General features: G+C 43.5%; 2 protein-coding genes across 5 annotated transcripts in view; both read left to right on the top strand.

The window, feature by feature from the left end:
* The first annotated feature begins 2,097 nt into the window (after positions 1-2,097).
* LOC124478957 (E3 ubiquitin-protein ligase NHLRC1-like) lies at positions 2,098-3,694 on the top strand. Its single transcript, XM_047037384.1, has one exon. It carries the CDS (start codon positions 2,242-2,244, stop codon positions 3,487-3,489), a length of 1,248 nt encoding a protein of 415 aa, XP_046893340.1. The 5' UTR covers positions 2,098-2,241; the 3' UTR covers positions 3,490-3,694.
* A 1,769-nt stretch (positions 3,695-5,463) lies between these two features.
* The window catches only part of kif13a (kinesin family member 13A), a 38,316-nt gene continuing 31,709 nt past the window's right edge, over positions 5,464-12,070 (top strand). For 3 of the 4 annotated variants that reach the window (XM_047030729.1, XM_047030710.1, XM_047030701.1), the window contains exons 1-2: positions 5,464-6,053; positions 6,290-6,380. In XM_047030729.1, the coding sequence (XP_046886685.1) occupies positions 5,999-6,053; positions 6,290-6,380 (146 nt within the window). In that variant the 5' untranslated portion in view covers positions 5,464-5,998. The remainder of the gene's footprint in view (positions 6,054-6,289; positions 6,381-12,070) is intronic. The other variant, XM_047030719.1, reaches the window with a different exon arrangement.

Here is a 12,070-nt window from a genome sequence, read left to right as displayed (position 1 = left end):
TGTGTGTGTGTGTGTGTGTGTGTGTGTGTGTGTGTGTGTGTGTGTGTGTGTGTGTGTGTGTGTGTAGGAGGTGGTGGTGGTGGTAGGAGATGGGGGGGGGGGGGCAAAATAGCTCTTCTACAGTTGGAACGCATGTTCATTGTAGTTGGTAAATCATGATTTGCAAACTACATTTATCCTATACAATATATCATTCATGTTTCATGTAAAACCTACTGGTCTGTACAGCACCAGCCCTGGTGTCATCAGACTAACGTATGTAACAGATCCAAAACATTTCATATTTGTAGAGTGCACATGTAGACCATGTCATAGACATTGAACCCCGTTTGGTACTGTAAAAGACACATATTTTATCAGATTGGGCCAATTTATCATCTGTTGTATTTCCATTTCCATATAAGTGTTCATGTTTTTTTTTTTCATGACTTGAACAAAGAGTGAAATGTGAACAGGATTTTAATGCAAACCAGCTTTGGCGTGGAAGGATCATTTCTTTTTCCCAGGAGTTTTGTGTTAGACGTGAGTCAAAGCAAAGCACACGTTTTAAGCACTTTTAAATCTGTTGGGCACTCCTCAAGAGCATCCGCTTCCTGTTGTAATCAGTATACTGTACATTTGTAATGTGTGTTGTTGGTGTGCTTTGTGAATCATTGTGACCTTGAGTGATTTCACTCTTTCTTCATTTGTGGCTGCTACCAGTTACTTTCACTGAATTAACGAGAAGGCAAATCATTCATTCTTTCATGCATGTTTTCAAGTTTCAACTGTCTGCAGAGATAGCTTTGTTTTACTATGGACTTCACCTACGTGGCATTTGCATGGCTGTGTCAAATATAGAAGTCTTTTTGGTGGAATGTTAACTAGTGACAAGTGAATCCTCTCACTGAGAAGTATTTACACTTTCAATGTTGACATGGGCTAACATTTTTATCAAACACCCCTTGTGCCTGTTTTGCATGTACTATTTTTTTATTCCTAACTTTTTGGAAGTTTGTATTATCAAGCATCATTTGAGTTACGTTTCAGTGCTTGTGATCTCTGTGCTTTCATTAAAAGTCCATTTATTTTCTGTCGGACAGTTACCATCTCTGCACAAAGGTGTCCCTCACAATCCAAGATGATCCAGACATTGTCATTCTCAGTGGAAAGGGATGGAAGGGGCTCCCTGGCTCTGTAATTGGTACTTTGTTTCTGGGTTATGCCAATTTTGCCAAAAATAGAAAGAAAATAACTTGACTGATATAGAGACTTGTGTTGTTGTTTTTTCACTGTGAATTCAAAGTACCTAATAAAATGTTTTGCATTTCCTCTTAATATCTACGTGGTGTTGTTTATTTTGGGGTGCATTGTGACTGAGAAATGTAGCCACGTGTTGTCGATTTATTTTTAAAAGTTGCTTTCCCCTCGTGATGGACAGACGGTGCCTTGATCTTCGGCACTGTTGGCATGTGATGCAACCTGTGACTCACCAAGGATGCATTGTTGACATGGAGGATCGCTTGATGCTAAAGTACACATACTTCCCGTCAATCCACAATGTTGTGCATCTTCTGCCCACACCAAAGATCTATACAGTATATCTCTGACACTGATGTGTTTCGTTGTTCAGTAAAGTCTTGAATCACCTTGCTTGACCTCTGGAGAGCGCTCTGCAGCTACGGAGGGTAGGGACTCTGGAGTTGTCCTTGCAGGGATCACATTTCACTTTGCTGGCATGCCAGAGATCAGACAGACCAAAATAGCTGACACGTTGTGACCTATAACACGATACGTTCAATCAACTCTCGAAAGATGTTCCCAAGAAAATAGAAGAGCAATGAGTTTGAAGAAGCAAAACATTGTTTGCCAGGCTTCAGTGTGACATTGATAGAGCTTTATGTAGGTTCAAATCACAACACCCTAAAGGGCTGAGTAATGAAGAATTTATGTTCTTCAGTGTTAAATTATGAGGACAGAATCTTGTGCAATGTCACCTACCACCACCCAAAGGGCTGACATGTTGCCAAGGACAATTTGACATCCCATCCAAAAGAGGGCAGCAAAGAGTCTTAGATTATGCTGACTAAGTCACATGTCACATGACATTCTGGGCCTACTAGATGTGGATGCTTTGTGAAAAATATTGCCGGTGCTGTGTGTTGTCATGCCCTGACTCCCTTTTCTCCAGATCAACCTCCAGCTGGCTACAGGGGAGCTGATGGTGCAGTCAGGTGAGGAAAAGAACAGGATCCTTCTATCATGGCTGAGGCTCCAGTTTGCTCAAGACATGGGAGTCCCAGACCAGAGGCCACACTGAGGGACATTCAGATCAACCTTCTAGAGTGTAAAGTCTGCTTTGAGAAATTCAGCACCGAGCAGAGAGAGTGCCGACCACAAAACCTCTCCTGTGGCCATGTGCTTTGTCTGGAATGCGTCAGAGTGCTCTCTCACCCCCTCCTCAGGACTCTGGAGTGCCCATTCTGCAGGCAGACGTGTGCTGTTGACAGCGTTTCCCACTGCCAGGCCTTGACTGACCTCCAGGAGCTGCTGTCGTCCAGAAGTCCCCAGTCCCCTGTCCCTCACCGGGTGAGGGCTGGCAGCAGTAGTTGGGTCAGGGGTCTGAGCTCCGGTGCTCTACGTCTCGGCTTAGTCTTTGGCGGTTGGGGGACACTGATCAACCCCACAGGGATAGCTGTTTTCGGATCATCCGGGACCATGGTGGTGGTTCAGGATGGAGACAGCAGGGTTGTGGTCTTTGGTCCACAGGGCAGGAGGCTGCACAGTTTTGGGCAGAGAGGACGAGCTCAGGATAAGATCTGCTACCCAGTGGATGTAGCAGTAACCCCCACTGGGTATGTGGTGGTGACGGATGCCGGGGACAGTGCAGTGAAGGTGTTTACCTCCAGGGGGAGTCCTGTGTTGACGGTCCAGGAATGTTTCCAGCTGCCGTGGGGTGTCGATGTGGACAGCTGTGGACACATCTTGGTCACTGACCTTCAGACTGGTTCCCTCCACCAGGTGACAGTAGACATTGGCCGTAGAGTGACTCTGAGTAACCAAGCAGTCGTCACTGAGCTACAGAGGCCCAAAGCAGTGGCCTGCTGCCGGACGACAGGGAATATCGCTGTGGTGGAGCAACTGGACGACCCGTCGCAGCCACCTAAAGGCTGTCGGCCCACAAGGTTAAAAGTGTACAACAAGGACTTTAAACTGTTCTGTCAGATAGATAGCTTCAGCCTGAGTCTGGACTCCAAGGTGTGGCTGTGCTTGTCGGCTGTGGCTTTTGACATTGACGGAGATGTGATTGTGATTGACTCCCAGCAGGGCATGATTTGGAGTTTGGGAAAACTCAAGAGTGGCCCAATTCTGATTCCCCTTGTCAGAGAGAACCTGGTCCGTCCAGTGGGGCTGGTGCCCACAGCCCAGAACTCACTCATTGTTTTAGACAGTGGAGACCATTCAGTGAAGATATATTCAACCAGCTCAGAAACAACTGTCGCCATATGAGCAGTATACATAGCTAGCAATATGCACAAAGTCTTGTTTGATGCACACTTGAGAAAATATAAAAAATATAAAATTGTTACATGTTATTGAAAGGGCATTTTAATTAACATGACCCTCTGTGGCCCAATGGACCCCTAACGTGTACTGCTATAAAGTTTTATAATGCTTGCTTGACTTAGGCTATTGATGCAAATAAATACGTTTGGTAACCAAGTTTTTTACTGTAGTGTGCGCCTATATACAGTGCCCTCCAAAAGTATTGGAACAGTGAGGCCAATTCCTTTATTTTTGCTGTAGACTGAAAACATTTGGGCTTGACATCAAACGATGAATGTGAAACCAGAGATCAACGTTTCAGCTTTTATTTCCAGGTATTTACATCAAGATCTGATGCACAAATTAGAAAATATCACCTTTTTGTTCGAACCCACCCATTTGTCACGTGAGCAAAAGTATTGGAACATGTGACTGACAGGTGTGTTTTGTTGCCCAGGTGTGTCCTATTACATACATTATTCAATCAATAAATACCACTGAATGTCTACACTCAGGTTCAGATTGGGTAAGATAGGTTTTGTCTATGCAGACTGTATTCAGAGGTGAAAACAACATGAAAACCAGAGCGCTGTCTTTGGGTGAAAAACAAGCAATTGTGAGTCTTAGAGAAGATGGAAAATCAATCAGAGCCATTGCAGAAACATTGGCCATAGCCAGTACAACCATTTGGAATGTCCTGAAGAAGAAGAAAACTACTGGTGTACTAAGTAACAGACGTCGAACAGGTAGACCAAGGAAAACATCAGCAGTTGATGACAGAAACATTGTGAGAGCTGTAAAGAAAGACCCTAAAACAACTGTTAGTGAGATCAGCAACAACCTCCAGATGGCAGGAGTGAAGGTATCACTATCTACTGTTCGCAGAAGACTTCATGAACAAAAGTACAAGGGCTACACCAGAAGATGCAAACCACTCATTAGCAAGAAGAATAGGAAGGCCAGGCTGGAATTTGCCAAAAAGTACAGAGATGAACCTCAAAAATTCTGGGACAAAGTTTTATGGACTGATGAGACAAAGATTAACTTTTACCAAAGTGATGGAAAGGCTAAAGTTTGGAGAAAGAAAAGAACTGCTCATGATCCCAAACACACAAGCTCATCTGTGAAACACGGTGGAGGTAATGTCATGGCTTGGGCTTGCATGGCTTCTTCTGGGACGGGCTCATTAATCTTCATTGAGGATGTAACACATGATGGCAGCAGCAAAATGAACTCGGAAGTCTACAGAAACATTTTGTCTGCCAATTTAAGGAAAGATGCAACCAAACTGATTGGCAGAGCCTTCATCATGCAGCAAGATAACGACCCAAAACACACTGCCAAAACAACAAAGGAGTTCATCAGGGGCAAGAAATGGAAGGTATTAGACTGGCCAAGTCAATCTCCAGACTTAAACCCTATAGAGCATGCATTTTACCTGCTTAAGAGGAGACTGAAGGGAGGAACCCCAAAAAACAAACAACAACTGAAAGAGGCTGCAGTGAAAGCCTGGGAAAGCATCAAAAAGGAAGAATGCAAAAGTTTGGTGACGTCAATGGGTCACAGACTTGCTGCAGTTATTGAAAGCAAAGGATTTGCAACTAAATATTAAGTCTTATTCACTTAAATATGTTTTAAGTATATCTGTTCCAATACTTTTGATCACATGACAAATGGGTGGATTCAAACAAAATGTGATATTTTCTTAGTTGTGCATCAGATCCTGATGTAAATACATGGAAATAAAAGCTGAAACGTTGATCTCTGGTCTCACGTTCATTATTTGATGTCAAGCCCAAATGTTTTCAGTCTACAGCAAAAATAAAGGAATTCGCCTCACTGTTCCAATACTTTTGGAGGGCACTGTAACTGCCCTCTTCAAGACAGGCAGTGTCTGGCCTTTTCATGGACAGTGAGCTGTTGAAAACCAACGGAGGATGAACCGAAGTTCCACTCCATTGGTTGCCTACTTTCTCATAGTTAGGCTGCGTTTCATTTAATGCATTTTTTAATTAAGAATTTGGAATCATTAACTTAAAAGCAGAGCGCTGTGAATTAACAAATGCCGGTGCACTTAAAGTGTGCGACGTTTCCCGAGTTTCCACAAGTTCGGTTCGTATCATGAGAAATCCATTTTTTTTTTTGCTCAGCCACAGCCGTCGCCCGTCGGCAGGAGGATTTTCCAGCAGTCAGTCGTGCTCCCAGTGGAAGATGGCGGTTGGGATGCTGTCTGGGGCTGGAGTACCGAGCTGCCTTCGGATAGGGAGCTAACTTGATGGATGTAGATGTTTTTTATTCTTCAGGACTGGACCTGGTAGGGATTGTTTTAATAGGATACAGCCTTTCAACGACAGAAATCTGGACTGGTCGGGAGGAATTATTTGGAATAGACGACAGCCCCTAAGCTACATTGAAAGCTTGCGCATAGCACACATATTGGTGATAGTCTAGGGTGGAAGGAAAGTGTATAAAAATGTCGGATACAAAGGTAAAAGTTGCTGTGAGAGTTCGTCCAATGAACCGCAGAGGTAAGTGAAGCGAAGTCCGATTTGTTTTATAGTGATTTCCCAACAACCCGATGTCACATAGGCTATTGATTTTTTTCTGGATGCAGGTAGAAAGTTAGTTGGCTACATCCAAATGACAGGGTTGCTGCAGGGTTCAACCTGTAATGAGGGCTATAAATCAGAACAGATTTGTGAAGTAGCGGAATAAAATCGCCAATCTGGAAACTTTTTCTTCAAGTTTGCTCTAAACTCTGCAGAAACGGAATTGCACACGAAGTGTGTGGTGGACATGGAGGATAACCAAACTGTTCTACACCCACCGCCTTCAAATACAAAAGGAGAAAACAGGTAGGCCAATTTAAGGAACAGCTGGACCGAATTTGTCATGTGCCTGTGTGTTTATTTATTTCTCAAGATAAGCCTACTGATTTCGTTATTCCTGCGCCATCAGTATTTGGCTATAGTAGTGTAATGTGACATTGTAATATTACTGACAGATAAACGGAATACAGCGTGGAACAGCTACAACATTGAAGAACATGTCGCTTTTTACTTGGGAAGATATTTTAGGGAGCGTCTCTGTTTTGCAAGGCTCTTCGGAGTTGGGGAGGCTGTGCTGTAGTCGTCCGGAAGTTGTCAAGATGCAGATTTTACATTTAGATTTCTAAATCGTAACTATTTTGATCCGATATTTGAAGTCCTTTCAGCGGGCAGACACCCTCACTTGAGTGACTGCAGTCAGTCTCATGTTCATTTCACACATGATACAGGCCTACCTCCCACAATTTTTCCCATTTAACATCTGGCAAACAGTAATGGTGTGCCTCAGATAAAGCTCAAACTACTAGTGCAACAAATATACAAACTACTCATTTGGGAAGCAAATGAAGACTATAAATGTGTTTTTCTGTCCCAGTGTAACATAATATTATTCAAAGTCCTCTGAAAGTGGCCTGTTTTCCTGACTCAAACCTTTTCTCAAACCAATACAATCTGTAGTTGGAACAAACATCTGGCAGTGGGCCTAAATTCCAAAGATGTACCAACAGACATCTCCATGGTGACACTACCTGGGCTCTTTATACTTTTATTTATAGCCAAATTAAACCTATATAATTGGTAATGGTGTTTAGTTTAATCGTTTATGCTTGTATGGAAAAAGTGTGTGAATTAGTTGGAAGTTGTGTTTTAAAGAAGCAAAGCTGTCCTATTTGGTACACAATTGCAGAATTGTGTAGAATCAAAACAAGACATGATGTCTCTGACACCCTATGACAGGGGTGTCAAACTCATTTTCACAGAGGACCACATCAGCATTATGGTTGCTTTCAAAGGGAAAGTTGTAACTACAATGTAACGATGTTTACGATGTAAAAACATTGTTTTTAGCTGTAGCTTTTGTGAACATATTCTTCTGCGATTGCAGCGTTTTTTCCCCTTGAAGCACAAACATGTATTCGCTTTCCGATCTTTCTAGAAACTGCCTTCCATCTAGGGCCGGATGCAGCCTGCTTTGACTGGGGGTGCAGTTAACATTTCTGGGGGTATCATGATTACGGAAAGGGATCATATCATTTTTTATATTGATACCATTTTTGGGATTGCTTATCGATCCGAGTGTTAATCAGGCGCGGAGACGAGCGTTGTACACATTCGGGGATTAGCCCAAACCTAGGACGTATTCTAGGGTTGATGTGTCGACAGGGGAAGCAGAAACATGTATCTAGCTTGGCTGTTTGAGAACAGTTCGAGAGCAATACCAACTTGGGTTGAATGCCCGAGGACCTTGGCTGAAAATGCGCATGGGGTACGTTTGCAGAACCGGCTGCATTGGAGTCCTGTCATTCAAATAATGCTCGCCTTCACCCACAGTTAAACTTGGAACTTTGCGTTAAACACTGATGTGTATATACACTGCTTTCTAGAGGCGGGATGTCGTGACTTTGCCGTAACATAATCAAAATGCATTGTGAGAGATGTAGTTTATGGTCAATGCACGCTGTAAAGCAGCGTAGACATTTCAATACACCATTTAAACTCCCGTGTAGGGGGCCTTGAGTTTGACACGTGCCCTATGACATGCGCAGTGGCACGGTTTGTTTATTGAAGTACTTGTTTGAGGTCAGACGGTGGTGGAAAACACATTGGCTATTTTGAACAGGGTACAGCAGTGCAAGGTGAGTCCTTTCCAATGCAGCAGACAGACAGGCATCACCACCAGTGAAAGTCCAGACAGGTGTCTGTGTGGTGTGCGCCAGGGAAAGGTAAGCTAAGCACCCTCTCTGGTTTCACAAGCTAGGGGAGTGCTGCTGAAAACAAGCTGGGTCTGGATCAAGCTTACTCAACAGGCATGCAGGAAACAGAGGAACAAGGGAAGGGTGAGGGTCAGCAGAAAGGAGCTGGGCAGCTGTGCCAGAAGACCACAGCGAGAGGCAGCAAAGGCCAAAGGAAGCAAAAGCAGACCCTTTCCTCAAATCACCCCCAGCCCAACCTCTGTATTACATGATTCCCCTCACTCAACAACATGATGAACATGATTATGAAGCTATACAGAAAACTTTATGTATAGCCAGATATACAGTACAACAGCAATCTTCTGTAAACACAGTCAAGACGGTGAACAGCTGGTCTCAATGTAAGGCTTTTGGGATGAGAAACATACAGTACAATAAAGCAATCTTTTCCTTGAGCGTTGTTCTGCTGTGTGATTCCGCGTTGCCACATTAAAGCTGTAGACCGCGTTTTCTGCAACAGTGTATATGATTGGGTCCATCTCTAGACTTAACTGCTGTCGTCTTCTGTCATCCCTGATTAGACATCTGACCTGATTACTCATGGATGCAAATTGAATACACAAGGCTGCTCAGTTGTGGAAACATAACGAGGCTGTTTTCCCCTATAGCCTACACGTTCATATTCTACACGCTTTCTGGGCAAGGCAGGGGAGTTTCTCCATCTTTAAAAATCCTTCCTCGTTGTGAAACTCCACACACAATTCTGCTGTGGGAAGAGAAAGAGGACCACAAGGCATCTGAGTAGAAACATCCATCCAGAGTTGCAATCTTTGCTCTGGTTTTGAAGCGGCATTTTTTGTTAATCTGAAACCATTACATCTGTAGGCCTACTTGTAATCAACAGCCAACATCAACTGGTAATGAGCTTGCTGCTCAAGCAGCCAGAGCCCGCACATTAGCCTATATTTAAGGCAATTATCGGAACTGAAATTGCCACACAACAACTCTTTTTCCAGGCAATTAAACAAATGGCAATTTTAAAGCCAACGTTCATGGAACATACATAACAATGAAACACAAAGGGGCATTGTGGGTGAGAGGTCAAATAAATTACTCTTAACGTTAACCGTTTGTCCTGTCAGTATGATTTTGTCTGCTGTATATGTATTTGGCATGTGAAGATTAGGGTTTGGTCGCACTGTTCGTCTCTGGCTGGTTGGACATGCCTCTCTTGTGAATGTAAAACAGGCCATCCCTTAGAGGGCGTTGGTCTGCCACACGTTTCAAACTTTCAAAACGATTGGAGCAAATGTTACTGGGATGTAGGGTCGGAAGACTGCTGCGTTGTGTCTGATGGCACTGTCTTCAACAGCTGTACCATTGGAGTTTATCCAAGGTCACATTAGATACTTTGTCATTCGACTGCTTGCATAGCTATGTAAGCTTTCCTTCTCAGATAAACCTGTTGTTGTTACCCAGCTGAGTTCTTTGAATTTTTGTAGACATTCCTCTTCATTTTTATTCATTTCGCAAACACTTTTATCCAAAACAACGTACAAATGAATAGTGTTGTACAACAGATGATTTAGGATCAGAAGTGCATAGATATGCAGTATTTCGGTGTCAGAGACAAGGTATGGTCTGTCTGTACTGGCCACAAAGTAAAGTAACCACATCTCGGCTACCAGATATCTTAACCATAAGATTGTCTATGATAATAGAAAATAATAAACATGCAGTATGTAATTGCACATATTACAGACATATTACACTCAAGGAGCTACATTTACTGATTAGCAGTGATTGGCACTCATTCTAAACCCTTTTGTATCATTCCTAATCCTGTCTGTGGTAAACTGAGCCACAGAAGGGGATACCCAGGACCCCGGGGCATTTACGTGTTTTGAAGACACCTGTTCATGTGGCGGTGGAGATGTGTCAAGTTCAGTGAGCAATTTATCAGAATGTCGGATATGGCCCCAGGCTCCAGACTCATGGGAACCCCACATCACAGCAGAATGTGCACTTGGGCCAGCAGGAGAGAAACTAAAATTATTAAAGTGAAGTCTGAAGGTTATTGAATAGCGCATCAGATATACACTTGTTTTTTAATGTGTAAGGAATGTGTTACCTAATTAATTGTATGCCTTCCTCTTAAGGAATCTAGATATTTGTTTCTTCGGTGCATTTTTACAAGGTACCATGTGAACGTGGAAGCTATGTAAAGAATGTGAACAAATGTTCCAACTTTCCTTTGATGGCTTAGGAACCACGGCCTTGTCTTTGCACCCCCATGATTCATCGTGCAGTGACTCGTGATCCCTCCTTTTTGGTTCTCTGCAAAAATGAACTGTAATCTCTGTGATGGCGGGACGGAACATCAACGGTGACTGCAGAGAGATGAGGCTTAGGTTTCCTCGTCCAAGCTTTGGTTACGTCCACGCTTACATTCTCACAGTCTGACCCCCTCCCCCAGATTCAGAAACAATGAGGCTGGTAGAGGAGGCTGAGAAATACCTGAGGCAACTGTCTGAGAGGGGGGGGGGGGGGTCAGTGTAGAAGCAGCATGACAGGGAAATACCCTTGAGCTCTTTACAATTGAGCTATATGACACCTATCTTGCCCCAACATGCCGTCAGCTCAGGACAATTGACAAGTCTGTCACATCTTATGGAAATGTCATGCTTGCAAAGATAGTATTGAGGTGATAATAGCCCAGTCACTGAGGTAAGTGCAGTTACAAATGTGATACCGACCCTGTACAGTGTGACTAAGCCTAGGCTTCACCCTTCAATGACTGTCTACATTACACACCGTCAGCCATTTCATATAGAGATGATGTTACAAGGATGGTCTCGGGTTATTGCTGTCAGTTCAATTGCTGACGTTTCATATCTACTCCTGGGTCCTTGAACTCCTGTCAAGTTGCAGGTATTGTTTTTGTTTGTCTTCATCTTCTCAGGATATTTTTTATAAGGCAGACAACCATTGTGGCATGGATTGCACGGTTTGTAAGTGCCTGCATAGTTGTTGTCTAAAGAAGAGGACTGTTTGTTGAGGGTGCAGACAGTGTTTCTTACTCCTCCCTTTTACTTCTGTGGCCTTGCAGGGCAAGGTGATTAGTGAAAGCATGTCTCCATCAGATAATGGCTGACTACTCTAACCAAGCCTGTGATTTTCCTTCTATCTTACAAACACAATCTCCTCCTCATCTCTGACTACACACAAAGCCTGAGGGGATCCTACCTTTTCTCCATGTAAATACGTTTGCTACCGTCAAACGGTCACCTGATGCAGTGGTTTAACCCAAGACATCATTTACGTGAAACATTCTTTTTTTATAGTTTCTTAAAGAAAAAAATCACATCTGTTTCTTCCACAATCTGATCGCTGTGGCTGAACTCAGATAGTCAGCATGTGTTGTTTTGGTTTTCTAAGCCTATTAGGCCTTCAGTCTGAGCTGACTCCAATGGTGGAGATGTCAAAGGCACTCAGCTTTTCCCCTGCTAGATAAGGGTGTTGACTGAACATTGTGGTGGTGGTAGTCGTGAATGTGGTGAGGCTGAGAGGGGAACGCAGTTTGGGAAGGGTCTCATCCGTCTTTCAACTCTCTGGCGTCACACACGGGACCAAGCGCCATCACGCTTTCCAAACAAACTCTCTCAAAATGACAATGACACCCCATCAATGGCCTCAGGAATGTTGCCTTTGTCTTTCCCGTTTGGTCTTTCTACTGTGTAGAAACGACCAACCTTTCCATTCAGTAAGATGTTGTTCTCTGAGTTTTGGCTCCACTCGAGGTTC

The sequence above is a fragment of the Hypomesus transpacificus genome, chromosome 2, assembly GCF_021917145.1.
Source record: "Hypomesus transpacificus isolate Combined female chromosome 2, fHypTra1, whole genome shotgun sequence".
NCBI classification, from domain to species: Eukaryota; Metazoa; Chordata; class Actinopteri; order Osmeriformes; family Osmeridae; genus Hypomesus; species Hypomesus transpacificus.
This window is presented reverse-complemented; position numbering and strand designations above follow the sequence as displayed.

What these genes read in the sequence shown, in the direction of transcription:
- LOC124478957 (XM_047037384.1), top strand. Translation starts at nt 2,242, where the DNA reads ATGGCTGAGGCTCCAGTTTGCTCAAGACATGGGAGTCCCAGACCAGAG.